The following is an 18,208-nucleotide window of genomic DNA, read 5'->3' on the forward strand; positions in this document are numbered from 1 at the left end:
GGTAGGTTGTATCAATCTGGTCCTGATTTTTTGCGTTTGACTGGAAGACCATCCTGTCTTCTAAAATACTTTTAAGAATTGTAACTGATTATTGAGAGGGAAGAGTGCCATCTACTGAACACCCAGTGCTTTGTTCTGTAGCAGCAAGTCTGTGCTCAGACACTGCTTGTCCCACTGATCTTGACATTCCTCATTTTATCAGATCTGCCTAGTTTGCAATTTGGCACCATGTAATTGCCAGTGTTTTGGCTTCTTCTATGGATAAAAAAATAACCTTGGACTTGTATTTTTTAATTTATTTATTGTTTTAGGGTGGCATGCCCTTAGGGCCGATGCCAGCGACCGGAATGCCTTATATGGGGCAGGCTTCTTTCTTGGGAATGCGTCCAGCAGCCCCACAGTACACCCCTGACATGCAGAAGCAGTTTGCAGAGGAGCAACAGTAAGTGACACTTTACTGACTCTTGGGAAATTCTTCTTTTTTAAGGGGGAGATGTACTTTGGAGGAGTGGTCCATGCAGCAAAACTGTTGATAATTTCTCTAGAAAGGTAGTCCATTTAGGAGTACAGAATATTGTTGAGATCATTCCATTGCATTTGAAGGCCATCTATGAAGTTAGTAGTGGCTGTCATACAGCTCTGTGAAGTAGAAATGTGTGCACAAAGCCATCTGAATTTGAGACAGAAGAAATGGAAAAATCAAGCAGAAGCTTGCCATGAAAATTGTAATGAAAAACTATTTTCAGATTTATTTATTTTTTAATCATTTTGCTTCAGGAAGAGGTTTGAGCACCAGCAAAAATTCTTAGAAGAAGAAAGAAAACGGCGCCAGTTTGAAGAGCAGAAACAAAAGCTGAGACTCCTAAGCAGTGTGAAACCTAAGGTATGTCCTAAATAATAAGTGGGCTGTTTCCTTCCTCATATATATTTTTTTTAATGGCTTTTAATGGGATGGTCTCTTTCAACAAGAAAGTAAGTGAGGAGCTTACATGAGATGGTACATTACATCTTGAAAAGCATCTGGAATAATCAGTCCTTTACACACTCTTGGTGTAATGTAAACAAAGTCTGGTGTTGAAAACTAAATCAGCTTTTAAAAATAAACCAGCCTGGGATGTAACATTTGGAAACAGATTGAGCTTCTAGAATGGAGAATGTGTGGTTGCTCATATGTTAACTGTGTCCAAAACTTTGGACACTTGCAGTGATCTCCAAGGCTCTTATCTGCAAGAATACAAATACCTGAATAAGGTTTATATGTTGTTCTTGTGCATAAAGCTTTGTCTAAAGACTGAGGAAACACTGTTATAGTGCAGTCTGCAAAATAAATGCTTTCTAAATATGGGAGTTATTGTTGATATACCTCAGGAGGGCACTGCTGGAGAAAAGGGGTTCAGTCTGACAGCAGGCATTGCTAACTTTTGTATTGAAGGATTGTAGATATTGAAAGAAAACTGAGCTGTTCTGTGAATTCTTCAAAATGTGTTCTGTGATGTTTCAGACAGGTGAAAAAAGCAGGGATGACGCTTTGGAAGCCATTAAAGGAAATTTAGATGGTTTTTCTAGAGATGCTAAAATGCACCCAACACCAGCATCACATCCAAAAAAGCCAGGTTTGTTATTTTTCTCATCTTCCAACTGAAAATAAAACTCTTAATGTTTGAAATCCTCAGCAGGGGGAACTAATTCCAAGAAGTATTTTTATTTGGTTGCACAAAGCGTGCATATTAACTGTTTTGTAAAATAAAGTGTCATTTTAGCAACTGTTTGCTTGATCACATTATGAAGGTGAAATATTAAATATTAGCTTTTATTAGAAGACTTGAAATCTTTAGAAGAAAGCTTAATGTGCGTAACGTGGAATACTGTGGAAATTGATAATATGTTTATTCTTTTCTAGTCAAAGCATTAATTAATGTTTTGCAGAGTGCTTTTGAAGCTGAGGAGTGCTATACAAGTGCTAAGAACGAGCAAAACATTATGTAATGACTTCAGGGTACTGAAACAATCTACTTGTGTACCATTACCTGGGCATGGTCAAACCGAAGCCTTCTGTGATGTCTTCTCAGTAATTACTAGATTTGTAACAATTACTACTAAAGATTTCCTGTGGGTTGTAGTATAGTTCTGTGTCTAGCCTGAAACAAAGCTTTTCTAGACAAGCTTTTTCCTGTACAAAATCATTATATCCACTGTGGATGTGCTCCTTGATAATTTTGAAGTTACAGGTGGTTTCTGACAATTTCCCATTGTCTGCAGATTAGCCTGTCTTGTGTCAGTTTTGTTAAAATGGGTAACTATGTAAGGGTTCAAGCAGTGTCTAAATGAGTAGACGTTTCTTTTGTATCTTTGATATATTATTGAGTTTCTGAGGCTAAAACGTTCCTTTGAGGGAGAATGTCCCCTGTGCAGACCTCCTTTATGTTCAGTTTGAAATATTACCGCTTGATTTGTTTTGACCCAATCTGTTTAAAACAAACAGAATACTTTCATAGCTGGTGTTAAGAACCAAGTTTCAAAGTGTTTACATCATACAAATCTGGGAGAGAAGATGCATGGTTGGAAGTGGCTGCTCAGTTTTACCTTATGTGTTTGTTAGCTTGACAAAAATAACTCTTCACATCTCTGTCAAATAATGCATCCTGTGCTGATTCCCCTCACCCACTGGATATGTATACCTAATATTTGCCCCTTTTGCTCCCTTTCCATCCACGAACCTTTTTCCTCATCACTTTGCATTGTATGTTCATTCCATTTTACAGATCATCCCACATCATCCCATTCTGCTGTATCTGTTTCCCACTCTGCTTTTCTCAATGATGAAGAATTTAGTGACTTTATACAAGGGCCTGTTGAAATCCCTAAACTGGTGCCTCAACCCACCTCTCAGACTTTTCAGCCTTACCATTCTGCTGCTGAGGCTGGGCAACTGCTTTCAGAAAAGGCTGTGGTCCAGCCTCTCCCTCCAGCCCAGACTCCAGTGTTACCCATCCTGCATGGTACAACTGGGCAGGTTCCTTATTTTCCTACCTCTGCATCTTCACCCAATATCCATAAAACAGGTAACTCTAAAGTATCTCTTTTTACATGTCACCATCTGTCATAGAGCTACACAGTTTTTACTTATTTTGTTGGGCTTTTTGTTAGTCTAGTTGGCAGAATGCTATATAGGCAATTAAGTAGAAACCTGCTGATCCATGGGAAAAGATGATTTAAGTCCCCTTCTTCCATCTCTTAGAACTGTAGCATAAAAACAAGTCACGTGTGGATCCAAAGATTGCTAAATATGCATAGGGCTGATATCCAGTGAATTAAGTCTTGTGTGCTAGCATCTTCATAAGTAAAAAAAGATACAGTTGGGATAGTGGTATGAAAAAATAACTATTATGCTAATATGGAGCACTTACATGCTTCCTGTCTTGGAGGCTAAATGGGTGGTGTTGAGATTAACATGAAGAATTTTGCAGATGTAAGTAGATATTGGACACTTCTGCTACTGATGCCTAGATGATTATGCAACGGTAATCCTAAGACAGAAAATAGTTTCATGTATTCCTCCTCCTACTTGTTGCTTTTTGTTTGTTGAATTTGCTGTGTATGTGTGGTAAGTAAAGGGCAGAACCAAGCTATCAAAGTGTTTGAGCAAGGTGGTGCTATTGGTTTGAGCTGGGATGGATATTCATCTTGATAACTCATCAGTGGTACCAATAATACTTTTCCTTTGCAAGTGCGGAATTGTGAACTGGATGGTTAATAACAAAACATAAATAATTCCTCCTGCTGTTTATTCAGGCTCTTCCTTGGAGGAGAAACTCTTAGATAATGGCTCAAATGAATCTGAACAAGAGCAAACCAAACTTAAAACATCTGAAGTTGGGCACAAAGCCTCGGCTGCAAGCCAAGTTCATCCCAGTCTAACCATCAATGACTGGGATGTTATAGGTGGACATGAAAGTGGTATCACTGCTGCTGAGGTGCACAAGGCTTCAGAACAAAACATAGCAGTTGAAGAGTGTGGTGAGCAAATGAAACATTTGACAGAATTTAAATCTAATAAGATGCTGCTTGAATGCTAACACTCTGTACACTAATTCTAAGGCAAATCCTGCGTAATTTTGCTCTGAACGCCTGCTTGAATAATATGTAAGTGCCTCCTGCTCCTCGCTAAAAGTATAACAACTACAATTTTGCTCTGAACTTTTTCCACTTGCATTTATTGCTGTAATCACTTTTAACATGTTTGTTTAATCAGGTCTTCTGTTTTAAAATACTGTCCTTTTTCTTGGGTGAAAAAGAAAACAAAATCTCTAAAGATTTATTTAATTTTTTAAATTATTTAAGGAAACATCACTGAAGATGGTCAAATGTCATGGTGGGTTTTCATCTTTTAACTTTGAGGGGATAAAATCTTGTTAGGTTAAAACTCTTAGCTAGTTAATACTTGTTTCCCAGACAATTTGCCAGTCGTGTTATGTCTAAAATTATCTGTGCTTTAGGGATCAAAATTTCAAAAGCTGGACTAGATGAAAACTTTAAGCAAGCTTTAGTTCCCATTTGGATTTTATTAAACCTGACTATTGACTGTTTGGGTTTGTTCCAATCAAAATAGATGCAAGGGCTCTGGCGCACCTTGATAGTGCTCTGATGTTGTACTTGAGGGTTACATGAGCTGTGGGCTCCACTGTAGTCAAGTGTGATAGAAATACATGTAGCCCTTTGTGTAATCTCGCTTTACGGTGGCGGGGGTGTGTGTGTGAGAGGAGACGAAAAGGAGAAAGGTCCTATCTGTAGATAATTTAATTGGGCACTTTCTCAAGCAGTTATTTCTTTCCTAGAAGAACCATAACTTTATTAATAAACTTATGTGTTCCTCTCCTCAGTCATTGGATATGTTGGATATGTTGCTTTCAAATGTTTTCTTATCCAATATATTTAAAAAACATTATTGGATGAAATTAAATGGTCTGAATGGACATTTTTAATAAGCGGAGGGGCTTTGTAATACATGGTAAATTGCTAAAAGTGACTCTTTAAAGACTATACAGTATGAAATAGGAGCTGTTAATTTATTCATAGTTCAGTCAATTTCATTGTTCATTTTGTACAAATCCAACAGAATCTGATGCCTGATTTAAAAAAAAAAAAAGGTGGAGGGAAGGCACAGAGTGTGGATGGAAACTACCATCATCTAAGAGTATGAGACAGAGCGAGTTTAAATACAGCCTGCAGATGAAGGTGGTGCTGGAAGTGATTATGTAGAAGAACAATAGTTAAGAATAGTTCCAAATGTTGTTAAGGGTGCTTTGAAAGATGAGCTGAAGTACTTTCTGAGGAACAGTTTAGTAGTCAAGTGATGATGCTGAAAAATGGCAGACCCCTAGTCACCTGGGTATTATCAAAGTTTTGAGTCAGGCTCTCCTATCTATCAACTAAATATGGCTGAGAATTCCTTTTCACTTCTCATATTATTTGATTTTTAAGGGTCTGAATTTTATCAGATTTGAGGGTGAGAAGCAAGAATTAGTAGGCTGCAGAAGGAAGGGTGGTTAAAGGTGAAGAATAATGAGGCTGGAGGAAGTAGCAAATTTGCTTTACTTGACTGATGAAATGGAAGGAATTGCTTATATTAAAATGTACTTGGAATTGTGGGATGATTAGAAATTAGACTGCTGTCAGGAGAGAATCCATGTGGAAGATGAGGAGATGCAAGGGCACGGCAAAGACAATGAAGTCTGAAATGATTCTGATTTTTGTCAGAGCTCCAAGTTGAGCATGAAATCTGCTCAGGGAGACTAGATAGGAAGTAAAACCATGAGACTGAGGGGAAGAGTGCACACAATGGAGAAGGAAATAATCAGTTCACAGGGAGTAAAGTGTGGCAGATCCTGTTATGAAAGCCTGTAGCAGGGAAGGCAGCTATGATGTCTTCTGGACTTTAAGACTAGGAGCAATGGGGCAATGGGCACATTTTTGTGAACATGGCATAACATCTTGCTGAGATTCAGTCTAATAGGCTGTTTGTGGATTTACCTAGTAAGAATGTTCTGGTGGAAGGATGTGGTTCTTATGGTAGGTATGAATTTATTTATTCCACAAGTAGCCCTAATAACATGTAGTTGATGGAAGGACTAAATTTGATATGGCACAGAACTGCTGCTTTGAAACTTTGAGACAGTGAGACTTGAGCTTCTGTACAACTAGAAGGAGGCAAATGAGGAGTTCCTTATTTCATTATGTATATAACTATATTCTTGCTGTTACTGTCAAATCATTCTAGTTACTATTTTGAAATACATATTCCTGCAGTAGCCGTTTTTCCTCTGAGCACAGTGATTCCTATCTGAAATCTTTGCCTGAAATGCTAAATGATACTGACCAGCTATGATCTAGTGTTTAGAGTCTTTATACGCTGTCTCTGTATACCCTAATACAACTGTCTTTCTTAATGGAATACATTTAGGAGTTGGAGTATTCCCTTCACAGGACCCAATTCAGCAAATGATGCCTCCTTGGATTTACAATGACAGCTTGGTCCCAGGTAAACAAGAAAGTGGCATTTAGCCAAGTGTGCAATGTCAGGTGTGAATGTACATGTGCTTATGTTGCCACTTATTGATCAAAGCATTGCTCTTCAGTCATCAGATGCATCCTATATCTTTGATACAGTACATATTTATGGTGGCTTTATCTGCATTTGAAGAAGTAAGGGTTTTATTCAAGCACATCAAATGTTTAATCTAGAATTTGTTATGACAGCAGATTATGCTAGTAGAGGTTGTGTTGCTGATAATACTGCTTTCATGGGTAGTCTGGTTTTTGGCATGGCTTGTAATTAAGCAGGCTCACTTCTTAAGGCTATTTATCTTAGGTATGCAAATGACACAGTAAAAGGAAAATGAAATACTGTGGTAAATATTGATTACACTGAGGCTTAAATACATAAAGCTGTTATAACTATATTTTTGTATGGGTTATCCTGAAATTTCATTAAAGAAACATGCTTTGAAATGGAGCACTAAGTCTATTTTATACAAAATATCTTTTTGCTTGTTTTAAACTGTCTGTAAAGACCATCCATCACGTTTAGATAAAACATGATTCAATACAATGCTGGAATGCTGTTGCCTTACTTTACGCTTTGAATGTTACTAATTTGATATAATGTCGAGTTTGATAGACTCGATAGATAGATAGATAGATAGAAAAGCAGTCTTAAATTCACTTGAAAATAGCCGTTGTCACTGTCTAACACTGACTCCTTCACAACAGAGTTGTATAAGAAAATTTTAGAAACCACTTTGACTCCTACTGGAATAGATACAGCTAAACTCTATCCCATACTGATGTCGTCTGGATTGCCCAGAGAGACCCTTGGACAGATATGGGCTTTAGCCAACCGTACCACCCCTGGGAAGCTCACAAAAGAAGAGCTCTATGCTGTCCTGGCTATGATAGCAGTAACTCAGGTATGACTAAGGCTTTGGAGATAGTGCAGAATGGTGGTTTGCTTGACTAGTCTGCCATGGGTTGTGTGTTAGCATCAGTGGCTGGTATACCACACCTGGAGGAAAATACTACTACTGTTGAAGTCCAGAGGAGAAACTCCCCTTGTAACTTCAGTGAGATTATAATTTCATCCCCTGCACTTACATTTCAGTTACTCCTTTCTGTAGTGTCAGTTGAGGGTAGTTGTTAGACATACCTACCAAACACTTGTGTACATATTCCTAGTGTAAAATACTGTCTGGTTTTCTTCTGTTGTATATGTGTCTGTTTTCCTCAAACTATGTGGTTTCTGTATCCCTTAGTCTGCAAATAGCTAGACTTGCTACCTCTCTCCTGAACTAGTGGAGTGTTAATTTTAGACTTACATTTTTTGTCAGTGTAGTGTCATCTCTTAGCAGTTTATTTCTAAATACCAGCCCTGAATGAAAACTAAGGCAAGAATATCTTGAATGACAGAGATTGAAGCAGAGGTACGTTGTTGGAGTGGTGTGTAGGAAAGATGATACAGCACGCACAAGGTACAGCATAGCTGTGCTTGCCAGTGCTTAGTGGATTGGCTTACTAAAAGCCAAACAAGAATGCTGGCAGATGCCCCTGCCCACTCAGGGGGGTATCATTACCCTCTGTGTAACTCTGGCAGTCAGGGTGTTGAATATGATTGGCTTACACAGGCTCCTGATAGCATGTTTTGATTTGGAAGGTTTACTTGAGGTTTGACCAATGTCCTGCTCCTTTCTGATTTCAATAATACAAGCTAGAAGCTGGAATCGAGAATGCATTGTGCCTTTTTGTTGATGTACACGTGTGTATGGTTGTATTTGCTTTTCTGCCTTTGCAGAGAGGAATACCTGCCGTGAGTCCTGATGTGTTAAATCAGTTTCCAGCTGCCCCCGTTCCTACTTTAACTGGATTTCCAATGCCACTGCCTGCCTCAGTGAGCCAGCAGCCTCTGATTCCCTCCACACCGCCGGTCTCCATGCCTCTGAGCATCGGGCCAGCTGTGATGGGGATGAACATCACGGCACCGGCGGGCGGAGCTGCAGCACAGCCTTCAGGAGGATTCGTGCCATCCTACCCACCCAGTCAGGTTAGCTTGCTCTTGTTGCGTGGCAAATTCTCCCTTGTCCTGGAAAGAGAATTAACCTGACTCTCACAGCTACGTAGTGACAACAGACTTTAAGTAAACAGCAAAAAATGGAGCTGAAATCTAGCGTGTGGCATCTGAAAACCTGAAGTCATGCCACTAAGGATGTTTTTCTATTTTTTTCTGTTTCTTTCTGGTGGCATTAGAAGAGGCACAAAAGTGTTCTCCATTACAAACTAACTGCATTGAAAGAGGATTTAGTTGTAGTTAGGATTTTTTAATGCATGTTAAATGGAATTTTAGGTTAAGCTACACAACAGACTGTTAGCTGGTAAAATAAGTTAAGAGTTTTCAGGAACAACTGAGAACTATGAAAACCGTTGGTTTACAACACTGTAAATCATGTGGGGGATAAATTTTGCTGCTTGCAAGTGTGGTTCATCTTGCTTTGGAAAATAATGATTCTGATGCTTTTGCTGTATGTATTGATTTTAAATTATTGATTGATTTAAATTATTAACATTTGTCCTGTATTAAAAGATTACATGGCTATGATCAACAACACATGTAATGTGAAAGGAGTAGAGTTCCTTATTCACCTGTTCTTCATGCATACTACTTGTAATCCTGTACACCTTGTGCATGTTTTGAGTTGTGTGAAGTGGAAACACTGACCATGCAAATTTTGCATGCTAATGTTGAAAGTTTTTTTCCTTCTTTTGCTTTTTTTTTTTTTCCCCTGCTCTTAAGTCAGTCATGCTACTCTGAACTGCTTTCATGCTGTATGACAATTTGAAAAGTCAACAGTGTAGCAATTTACATGTTGTTTGTAATTCAGGTAGTAAAACCAGAAGATGATGACTTCCAGGAGTTTCAGGATGCTTCAAAGTCTGGCTCACTAGATGACTCTTTCACTGATTTCCAAGGGGATGTAGCTGGCTCCTCCAAAGCAGCCAGTTCACAGCACCGGAGCAGGTAGCACATCTTTGATTTCCACCCTTCAGTATTTTAGAACTCTTTTAAGAAATGAAATGTTTTCCTTTTTTGTGGGTTGCTTTCTGTCCTGTAATTTTCTTCTGTCGCCTGATTTCTACTCTGACAGTTTCTTTTGAAGGTTGTTACAACCACAATTAGGCTTTCTGAATAAAAAAAATGACATTTGGTGTGCCATAGGTGGTTGGCCATTCTTTAGCATTCTAGTCATCATACTGGGGTAAATTGCATTTACAAGGTATGGAGGTAGGTTTTCAAGTGTTTATACTACTGCACAGACAATTGAAAGTTACTTCATACTGTGCATTCGGGCAAATAACTTACATAAAGCTATTCAGAAAAAATACACTGGGGCAGAAGTTCTGCATTTAGTGCTGTGTGCTTCCATTAAAAATACGACCCCATGTCTGTTGGAGACGAATAGACCCTGATGTTAGCAAATGGTTTCTTTCTTCAGGTCCTGAATATGGACTGCAAAATTCATGTAAAGCGCACAACATCATACTCTTAAATGACTGAGAACTCCACTGGGCAGGGGTTTTGTTATTTCTATCATTTCTCTGGCCAGTGCTTAAACTTGGGATAATTGACTATAAATCTCAATTGAAATCTCATTCAGACTTCAGTGATTTTGGCTTTTCATTTGGGAGAGTGCCAAAATGTAATTCTGGATCAGGCAGATTTTGTATAACAAAATAAGTAAGCATGTTTACTCCCCCTGAGAGTTTACAATTAATCTTTCAAAGTTCTGTGACTACAAAATTTCAGTGTTGTTTCCTTTTACTGCACATGGCAAACGTTTATGTACCTCCCAGGTGTCTAATTGTAGTAGACATACAAATTTGCTGTGTATTGAACTGACTGTTCTTAGTTGCAAACAGTACTCACACTTTCCAGATAAGAGTGATTACCAGTTGCTTCCTCAGCAGTGACGTCAAATAGGGATACTAAAACAAATTGTTCTGTTACACCCTGCCTAACAGCATTCTACGTAAGAAATTTAATTTTGCTGATGTCAGAGTGCTACACATATCTGAAGATGCTCTATATTAAGTATATCTTAATTTGTGTTAGATGTCATTTCACAATTAAAGCTGTTCTGTTACTGAAAGTCTTAACAGAAACGCTGTTTGTAAATTCCACAGTGGGAAGTAGGGGATCATAAAAAAAATATTTAAAAAACAATGTTTCTTTTTCACTGCAGCAATTCTCTTTATTCAGTTGTAAAAGCGTTTGGTTTTGAACAGAATGTTACAATGAGCTATAATCTAATTGCTTATGGAGCTTTATTTTAAAAAAAGCCATCTGTAGAGTACAGATGATTAACCATTACATTTGCCAAGATTGCATATCTAATAGCCTGTTTTGCAGCGATGTGAAATTTAATTATATTACCATAAGCTATATTTTTTTGACATCGCAGACCATCATTAGCAGGTGTGTGCAAGTGCTAGGTTTGCATGTTGCTTGTAGCCTGCTGATAAGGAGATTTAAATGGCTCTGGAAAGATTCTTGCTTCAGGCCGAAGAACGCCATAGAAATTCATTCACATTTTCAATGTGCATAGTATTGAATGACATAAACTAGAAGTAAAATGCATCATTCATATGTAAAGGATGTTGTTCTGTAGAGCTGCCAAGGTCTGATAAGGGGGCTTGTGTGGAGGGCAGGCAAAATTCTCACAGAATGTCTTCTAAATCTTACAGCAGTTGCTAACATGGTCTTAGGTTATTATGGCAGTTTTACTATATAAAATAGAGTGTGTTTATGTGCAAAAAGATTTGCTTGTGTAGTTGTGGACTAATCCTTATTTTGCTGATTAGATAGCTACCTAAACTTGCTGATTTGTACTGACAGAAATTCAGTTATCCTTTCCTTCCTTTTGAACAGTGGTTCCACTTTATTCTCCTAATTTTACAATATGTAATGAAATGTAATTAGAAGTAAATAAGCTGAAAGTATGGAGCTGGCAAAATCTCATGCAGTTTTAACTCTTTATTATATCTAGTTCTATTAGGGAGACTTGTCCTTACGCTGCCCTGGGCAAAGCGATAAATTAAACAGCAGTGATTCCTGGGGCATGTCTGTGTGCTTATTCTCTCCTGGGCTAAGAATTCCTGTGGTGTAAAGTTCTAGAATGTTTTGTTAATGTTTTGGTACAAATTAAAATTGAGAATGGTGAGAACTGACTTCTGACCTAAAGAAATATAATCAGGTGAGAGAGAGTCTGAATTCACCCATCAGTTAGCCAGCTGCCTGTTTACATGCTCTTATTCTTAATAGATATTGAGGCCATTTACATCAGGTTCTTGATTAAGCACTCTTTAGTGTACAAACTTAGGTTTAGTGATTCAAATTGTGTAGTCATAAAAAGAGGGTCCTTTAAATAAAAACTGGAAAAGTAGGTTTCTTATGGATGAATTAAGGAACTTTGCTTTTATCTCTTTTGTTTTTAGTGTTCCTTCTTTACTAATGCCACTCCCAGGTAATAAGACACTCTCATCAACTGATAAGTATGCTGTGTTTAAAGGAATTGCAGCTGAGAAGCCTTCTGAAAATACAGCTACTTTTGGAGGTAAAAGGAAAAATATGAACTATTTATTGTAATATTTTGTATATCTTGGTTTTGGCATTGATAAGATATATTAATATTTAAAATTCAGAGCTATTATGACAATGTGACATTTACTATATAAATTCATAACATCTTTATGTATATGTATTTCTTATATTCACTAGATTGTGGAGACAAGTATAGTGCTTTCCGTAAATTGGAACAACCATCAGAGAGCAAATACTTAGGTAAGTGGTATGCTTTTTGGAGCTGTTTTAACATATTTTCATTTTATTTTTTTAGCAGTTCTCTGTAAGCTGTAGAATTTCCATTGCTATAATTCTAGAGCAATGGTGATTCTGCTTCTCTAAACAACTTAGCAGGAAGTATCCTGAAAAAATAGTGCAACATACTATTGGAACAGTCTACAAATTACATTTGTAGAAGATTGGCATCTCTTCCGGGTGCTTCTCAGTTTTATTTTGAAATAATGATTTGGTTGGAATTTGTTCATTTAAGTCAGGAATCATATATTATTAGAAGACAGAATAAGATGCTCCTGGACAAAATCACAACTTTTTTCTGTTGTTAGGGCAGTATTTAAACTTTTCATGGTCTCTGGTGCTCTAAGAAGAAATCTGATCACTTATTTTGAAATTTGGGTTTAACTGTTTTTTGTTTGGGAAAAGTAAAAACTAGATGGCATCTGAGGTACAATGTCTGTAATTACAAAAGCACAGTCCCCCTAAGCCTTTTCCAGAACCATCTATGTCTAACTCATTTATGCAATATAAGCGGTAATCTCATCTTTTTAATCGGATGGGGAAAAACTCTCAAACTCTATAGCTTTCATATATTATCAGTAGACAGATCAGAACATAAACAGATTACTAACTTAACCTGACTTCCACAGATTTATGCTATACCCAGCATTTTGTTTCATTATCAGAAAACAACTTTAGATTCTAGGATAAAACTGCTTACCTGAGTTCACTGCTACTCCTTATTTTTCAAAGATGGAATTATTTTTTTCAAACACTGAGTTTCTGAAACTCCTGTAATGTTTTGTGAGGTTCTCATGCTCAGTACCTCTTCAGGATTAAATGCATGCAATGAAATGAAATAACATTTTATCTCTTTCTGTACATGTTCTAAAATATAGAAAATTACTGTATTTGCCTGCTGTCCAGGTCTGACCACTCTTAACCCTTTCACCAGCTTACATTTCTAATGGAAAAGTTTGCAATTCATCAGTAAGTTTAGTTTGCTGTGATATTTTAGTTTTGATCTGTGAATAGCAATTTTATAAATATTTGTATTGTTGCTGGGCCAAGTGAATTGATTTGGAGGGGACAGAGAATGGAAGGATATGTCAGGTACAGTTATGGTCCTTTACTGTTATTACAAAGAGTATCCTTTTAAATCTTGGTTAAACTAATTTCAGGTATAACACTGTGGTAGCTTAAGAATTAAATGTTAATGGTGTACTTCTAAAATAGAACAAAATCTGTTTATTGGACAGGTCTTAAAGTATGCATCAATACTTCAAAATTACAAGTAGTAATAATAAACAAGTACATACATGCTGGTGAATGGGTTAAACAACATTTTTCATGTTCAAAAGAAATTGCTTTATAAAAAAAAAATAATTGTATATGAACATGAAGAAACTTATAAAATTAGTACACCACAGTGTTTAATGTAAGTTCAATGAAAACACTGTTACCTAATGTTTAATCAGGTTTAAATTATAATGCTTACATAGCACAATGTTCCGTTCAGAAGGTAGCTGAACTAGAGATGTGCACATCTTATGATTAATCATGCTCACTTTCATATGAAAGTCTGTCTCCAAGCTTCTTAGTAAAACTGGAGTCGGTCTTAGCAGAAGCTAGAAAATGTCTAATCTATATTGCATTTACTGACATTCTGATCACTTAACACTATGGTATGTTTAGGTGAATCTGGCAGAAGGAAAACGCACTAGATTAAAATGAGAGTTTAAAAATGTTCTAAAACAACACGTTAGGATCACCGCCTTGCATTCTTTTCTGTTTGGGTGTTTGTCTCTTCACCCGTTGGATTCCCCATTATGCTCAGCTGGACAGGCGTGTCGGCTGTCTGCCTTTCACGTGTGCTTTTTCACAAGTACCTTCAGCCATCAGGCAGGCCTGCTTGGTCTCTCCTGTGTTCCCCTTTCAGCTTATCATGGTTGCTTTGGTCTCAACCCTCTGCTGACGCCCCATGAACAAACTGTATTTGGGCAATATTTCAAAGGGAGGGAGGGGAAGAATTGCTTCTGTGCTAAAGCAAGTAATATATTGATATAAGTGAAATTCAAGCTTACATTTCACCACTTGGTAAATAGAAGGACGAGGTGGGAAAAGGAACTTATGTGGAAGCTGCATAAGACAGTGCTGATCGCCTTTTGAATCTATTGGTTGTGGTGTGTTCTGATATTAACTTGGTGTAAAGGGAATTTAATACGACTTTGAGGAAGACTTAAGTGTTTGCTGGAATGACTAGTGGAATTGCTGACCTTGAAACTTGTGTGGTTCATAGAAGTGGAGTTTGCAGTTCTACATGCATCCTGAGGTCTTAATTTAAATAGTTTGCATAAAAACTTCTGACATTGCATGAAATAATTTGCTTGCTTGCATGGTGTGAGCATGATGTATTTGTTGTCGCTGCAGTGTCTTATTATAGGGTTTTTTTAATTGTTTTTATTCTCAGGAGATAACCTTGCAGAATTCAAGCCCGCAGGAACCGATGATGGTTTCACAGATTTTAAAACCGCTGACAGTATCTCACCATTAGAGCCACCTACAAAAGACAAAACTTTCCCTACATCCTTCCCTTCTTTGCCCGTTCAGCCAAAACAGCAAACACAAGCAAAGACCTCTTTGAATCTAGCAGACTTGGATCTCTTTTCCTCTACTGGAGAAAACAAGCAGCCATCCTTTCCACCTGCATTTAATGCATCAAAATCAGGCTCCTTTCCTCCACCACCCCTTCCAACTACCACTGCCCAACCAGCACCCAGCAAAAGTTCAAGCTTAGCTGATGACTTTGGAGAGTTCAACCTTTTTGGGGAATTTTCTAATTGCGCATCAGCCAGTGGACAAGATGACTTTGCAGATTTTATGGCTTTCAACAATAGCAGTGGATTTTCCGAACAAAAAACAGATGACAAATACAATGCACTTAAGCTAGAGGCCGGTCCCATTCCTCAGTCTGGCTCATCTGCTGGCACAGTGAAGAGTGGGCAGAGTTCTGCCACCGCTGCAACGCCCACCAAATACGATATCTTCAAACAGCTTTCTCTGGAAGGCTCTGGAGCAGGCTTTGAGGAGGCAAAGGACAACACGCTTTCTTTAGTGAAGAGTGATGATGATTTTGCTGACTTTCACTCCAGCAAGTTTTCTTCCACGTGCAACAGCGCGGAGAAGTCCCTGGTGGACAAAGTTGCAGCTTTCAAGCAGGCCAAAGAAGACTCTGCTTCTGTGAAGTCTCTGGATCTCCCTTCTATTGGTGGCAGCAGTGTCGGCAAGGAGGATTCTGAAGACGCGTTGTCTGTTCAGTTTGACATGAAACTGGCTGATGTGGGAGGAGATCTTAAGCATGTCATGTCTGATAGCTCTTTGGATTTGCCAACAGTTAGTGGCCAGCATCCACCAGCAGCAGGTGAGGAACTGGTTAGATTGCTCTGGTAACGTAGGTGGTGGAGATGTCAGTGTTCTTCTGTGTGCTAATTACAGTATTATGCACTAGTCTTTCAGTAGTGAAAGACTTCTAAATCTCTGTACCCGCTAGCCAACAGCCCCTTAGCAGGGCAGTGTTTATTTTTTGTCTTAGAAGACTATAAATAGATTGAACAGTTTGAACTCCATGCCAGTTTATTTTTGAGATTTGACAACAACATATTACTGGTACCTGTTAGCTACTGTCACGTAAGGGATTCGAGTGGAAAATTTTCTAATGCAAACAATGTCATTCCATTCATATTAGCAAGACGAATGGCAGAGAGTCTCACTTTAATCTCTTGGTTTCAACAAAGCATTTGGCTTGGGGACTTAACCCGCTCTGTGCTTCTAAAAGGGTAGGCAGAACACTAATTTGTGCTGTTAATGAAAAGCTGTCTAATCAACAACAGTAGTATATTCCTGTTACGGTGGGGCTTAATCTGTGTAGCCAGTATTTTGCAGGACTGCAAGTAGAAGTATTGCATACACTTTTAGACTTCAAACCCTCATTGGAATAGTTGTGCAAAGGGCCTGTAAATGCTAGTCTCATGATTGGTAACTCCTGGACCTAAATTTAGAACCATGCGACTTTTACTTTATCCCTGTCGAGTTTTCACCTTCTTTAATTTCCCTTCATGAAAGTATTCCTGAGAGAGTGAATTGACCATCTCTGATCTGATCACATATCATAAAACAAATTTCCCAAGTGTCCTGCTTTTTCTTTTCATGTGTACATAGGAAGATAAGATGTAGTTAAATGTTCTGTGGCCTTCAACAATACAGGAACCATTACTGTGTTCTAGCGACAAGTATTATGCAGTCAAAGGCTTTTCTGAGCAGGGGGGAGCATACAAACTGTAAATGTAAAAGCTGTTACTGCAAGAATTGGTTATTTCCATATGAAATATTTCTTCCATTTTTGCAGATAAGGGTAGAGAAAATACACAGTACTGTAATTTTGCATTATACAATATTTTTAAGTAGGGGAGAGAAGTAAGTTGGCAACTTTGACATGGAAGATACTCTATAACAGGGTAAAAAATATCAGGAATAATTTATTAGCAAAGACATTTAATTTTCATATTACTGCTTGGTAAAACTCCAAGTTGAGTGAGCTGTCGAAAACGTAGCACCTACAGTGTATTCTTGAATGTTTATTTTGGTTTTGAAAGCACTTTTTCCTAATATTTTTCTAGCCTCTTTTGGTGGTAGTTTGACCTAAGTAGCTCTTCTACAGGATGTGAGCTTTTGCCACAGAAATCAGTGATTAATAATTGCCATTTGTGGCAGGAAAGACTTTTTTGGTTTGTTTAAAGGGGTTAGCCGATCATGTGCTTGTTGCTAAACTTTTGAACTCTGAAGTATTAATTAGAAGCTATTTTTATTAAACTTAAACAAGCCTGTATTCTCCTATGGTGCCAAGCTAGGTGTTTTTCCACAGGGAGAGTCTTACTCCATTTAACTCTGTTTGCATTTCGTAGCGAAGCGTGCTCTGGATGATTTGTTACGAATACTTCTGTTCTCATGTGTTCCTTTATGTGTGTTTGATGCATTTCAAACTATGAACTGCCGATGTTCAAGCCAATTTTTTCAGTTTACATAAAGTTAAAAAGCAGATTTTTTTCTCTTAATTTTCTTCGATCTGTAAATCTAATGTCAAAAAGGGACAGTATCCCTTTGTCATCCTCACTGCTGAGAAATGGGAGACTAATCATTGGGAACTGTATGTTTGTAAGCACCGTGTAACATCTCCAGTGAAACAGCAGCGGGACAGAGGTGCTGATAAATGATTTGACTTTTCTGACATACTGATGCAGAGGTCTTTGTCCTTTGGCTACTGAGATTTCATGTTCCATAGCTTCCAGGTATGGGCAGGTAGGTTGCTTTACACTGGGAATTAGAAAGAAATTGTTAAGTTGCTTCCCATACAACAGACTTTGATCTCTGAGGGAAGAAAGGTTTTCAGTTTTGCTCTCTCCAAAGGGGATACGGTCTCTTTAAACTTTGCTATAATTCTTTGTGTGGAAGGTAGATTATACTAATGTTGCCTGATTTCTCTTGCATTTACTTCGTATAACCCTTTGAGCACTGGCTGCATGCTGTTAGTTTCAACCAGGCTGCTTCTTTTAAACCAAATTTATGTTTCAGTCCAAGACGAAAGCATTTTAATTAGCACCTAGTCATGTTATATGAACCTAATTTGTTCCGCGTCCTGCTGAACGTTGCAGCGAGAGCATACCCTCGCCTGGGTATTCTCAAAGGGTTATCCATTTGCTGCACTGACAAATCTGTAAAGTACCTTTTTCTTTGGCATTATTGGAGATCTCT

At 38.0% G+C, this 18,208-nt stretch overlaps 1 protein-coding gene across 6 annotated transcripts in view; it reads left to right on the forward strand.

The window, feature by feature from the left end:
- SYNRG (synergin gamma) overlaps positions 1–18,208 on the forward strand; it is a 43,481-nt gene that overhangs the window by 7,923 nt on the left and 17,350 nt on the right. For 3 of the 6 annotated variants that reach the window (XM_037370941.1, XM_037370950.1, XM_037370959.1), the window contains 12 exons: positions 312–442; positions 778–883; positions 1,502–1,613; positions 2,763–3,062; positions 3,793–4,017; positions 6,461–6,538; positions 7,270–7,466; positions 8,345–8,593; positions 9,429–9,565; positions 12,040–12,158; positions 12,323–12,385; positions 14,871–15,821. In XM_037370941.1, the coding sequence (XP_037226838.1) occupies positions 312–442; positions 778–883; positions 1,502–1,613; positions 2,763–3,062; positions 3,793–4,017; positions 6,461–6,538; positions 7,270–7,466; positions 8,345–8,593; positions 9,429–9,565; positions 12,040–12,158; positions 12,323–12,385; positions 14,871–15,821 (2,668 nt within the window). The remainder of the gene's footprint in view (positions 1–311; positions 443–777; positions 884–1,501; positions 1,614–2,762; positions 3,063–3,792; positions 4,018–6,460; positions 6,539–7,269; positions 7,467–8,344; positions 8,594–9,428; positions 9,566–12,039; positions 12,159–12,322; positions 12,386–14,870; positions 15,822–18,208) is intronic. The other 3 variants (XM_037370979.1, XM_037370987.1, XM_037370969.1) reach the window with 2 other exon arrangements.

The sequence above is a fragment of the Falco rusticolus genome, chromosome 1, assembly GCF_015220075.1.
Source record: "Falco rusticolus isolate bFalRus1 chromosome 1, bFalRus1.pri, whole genome shotgun sequence".
Taxonomy (NCBI): Eukaryota; Metazoa; Chordata; class Aves; order Falconiformes; family Falconidae; genus Falco; species Falco rusticolus.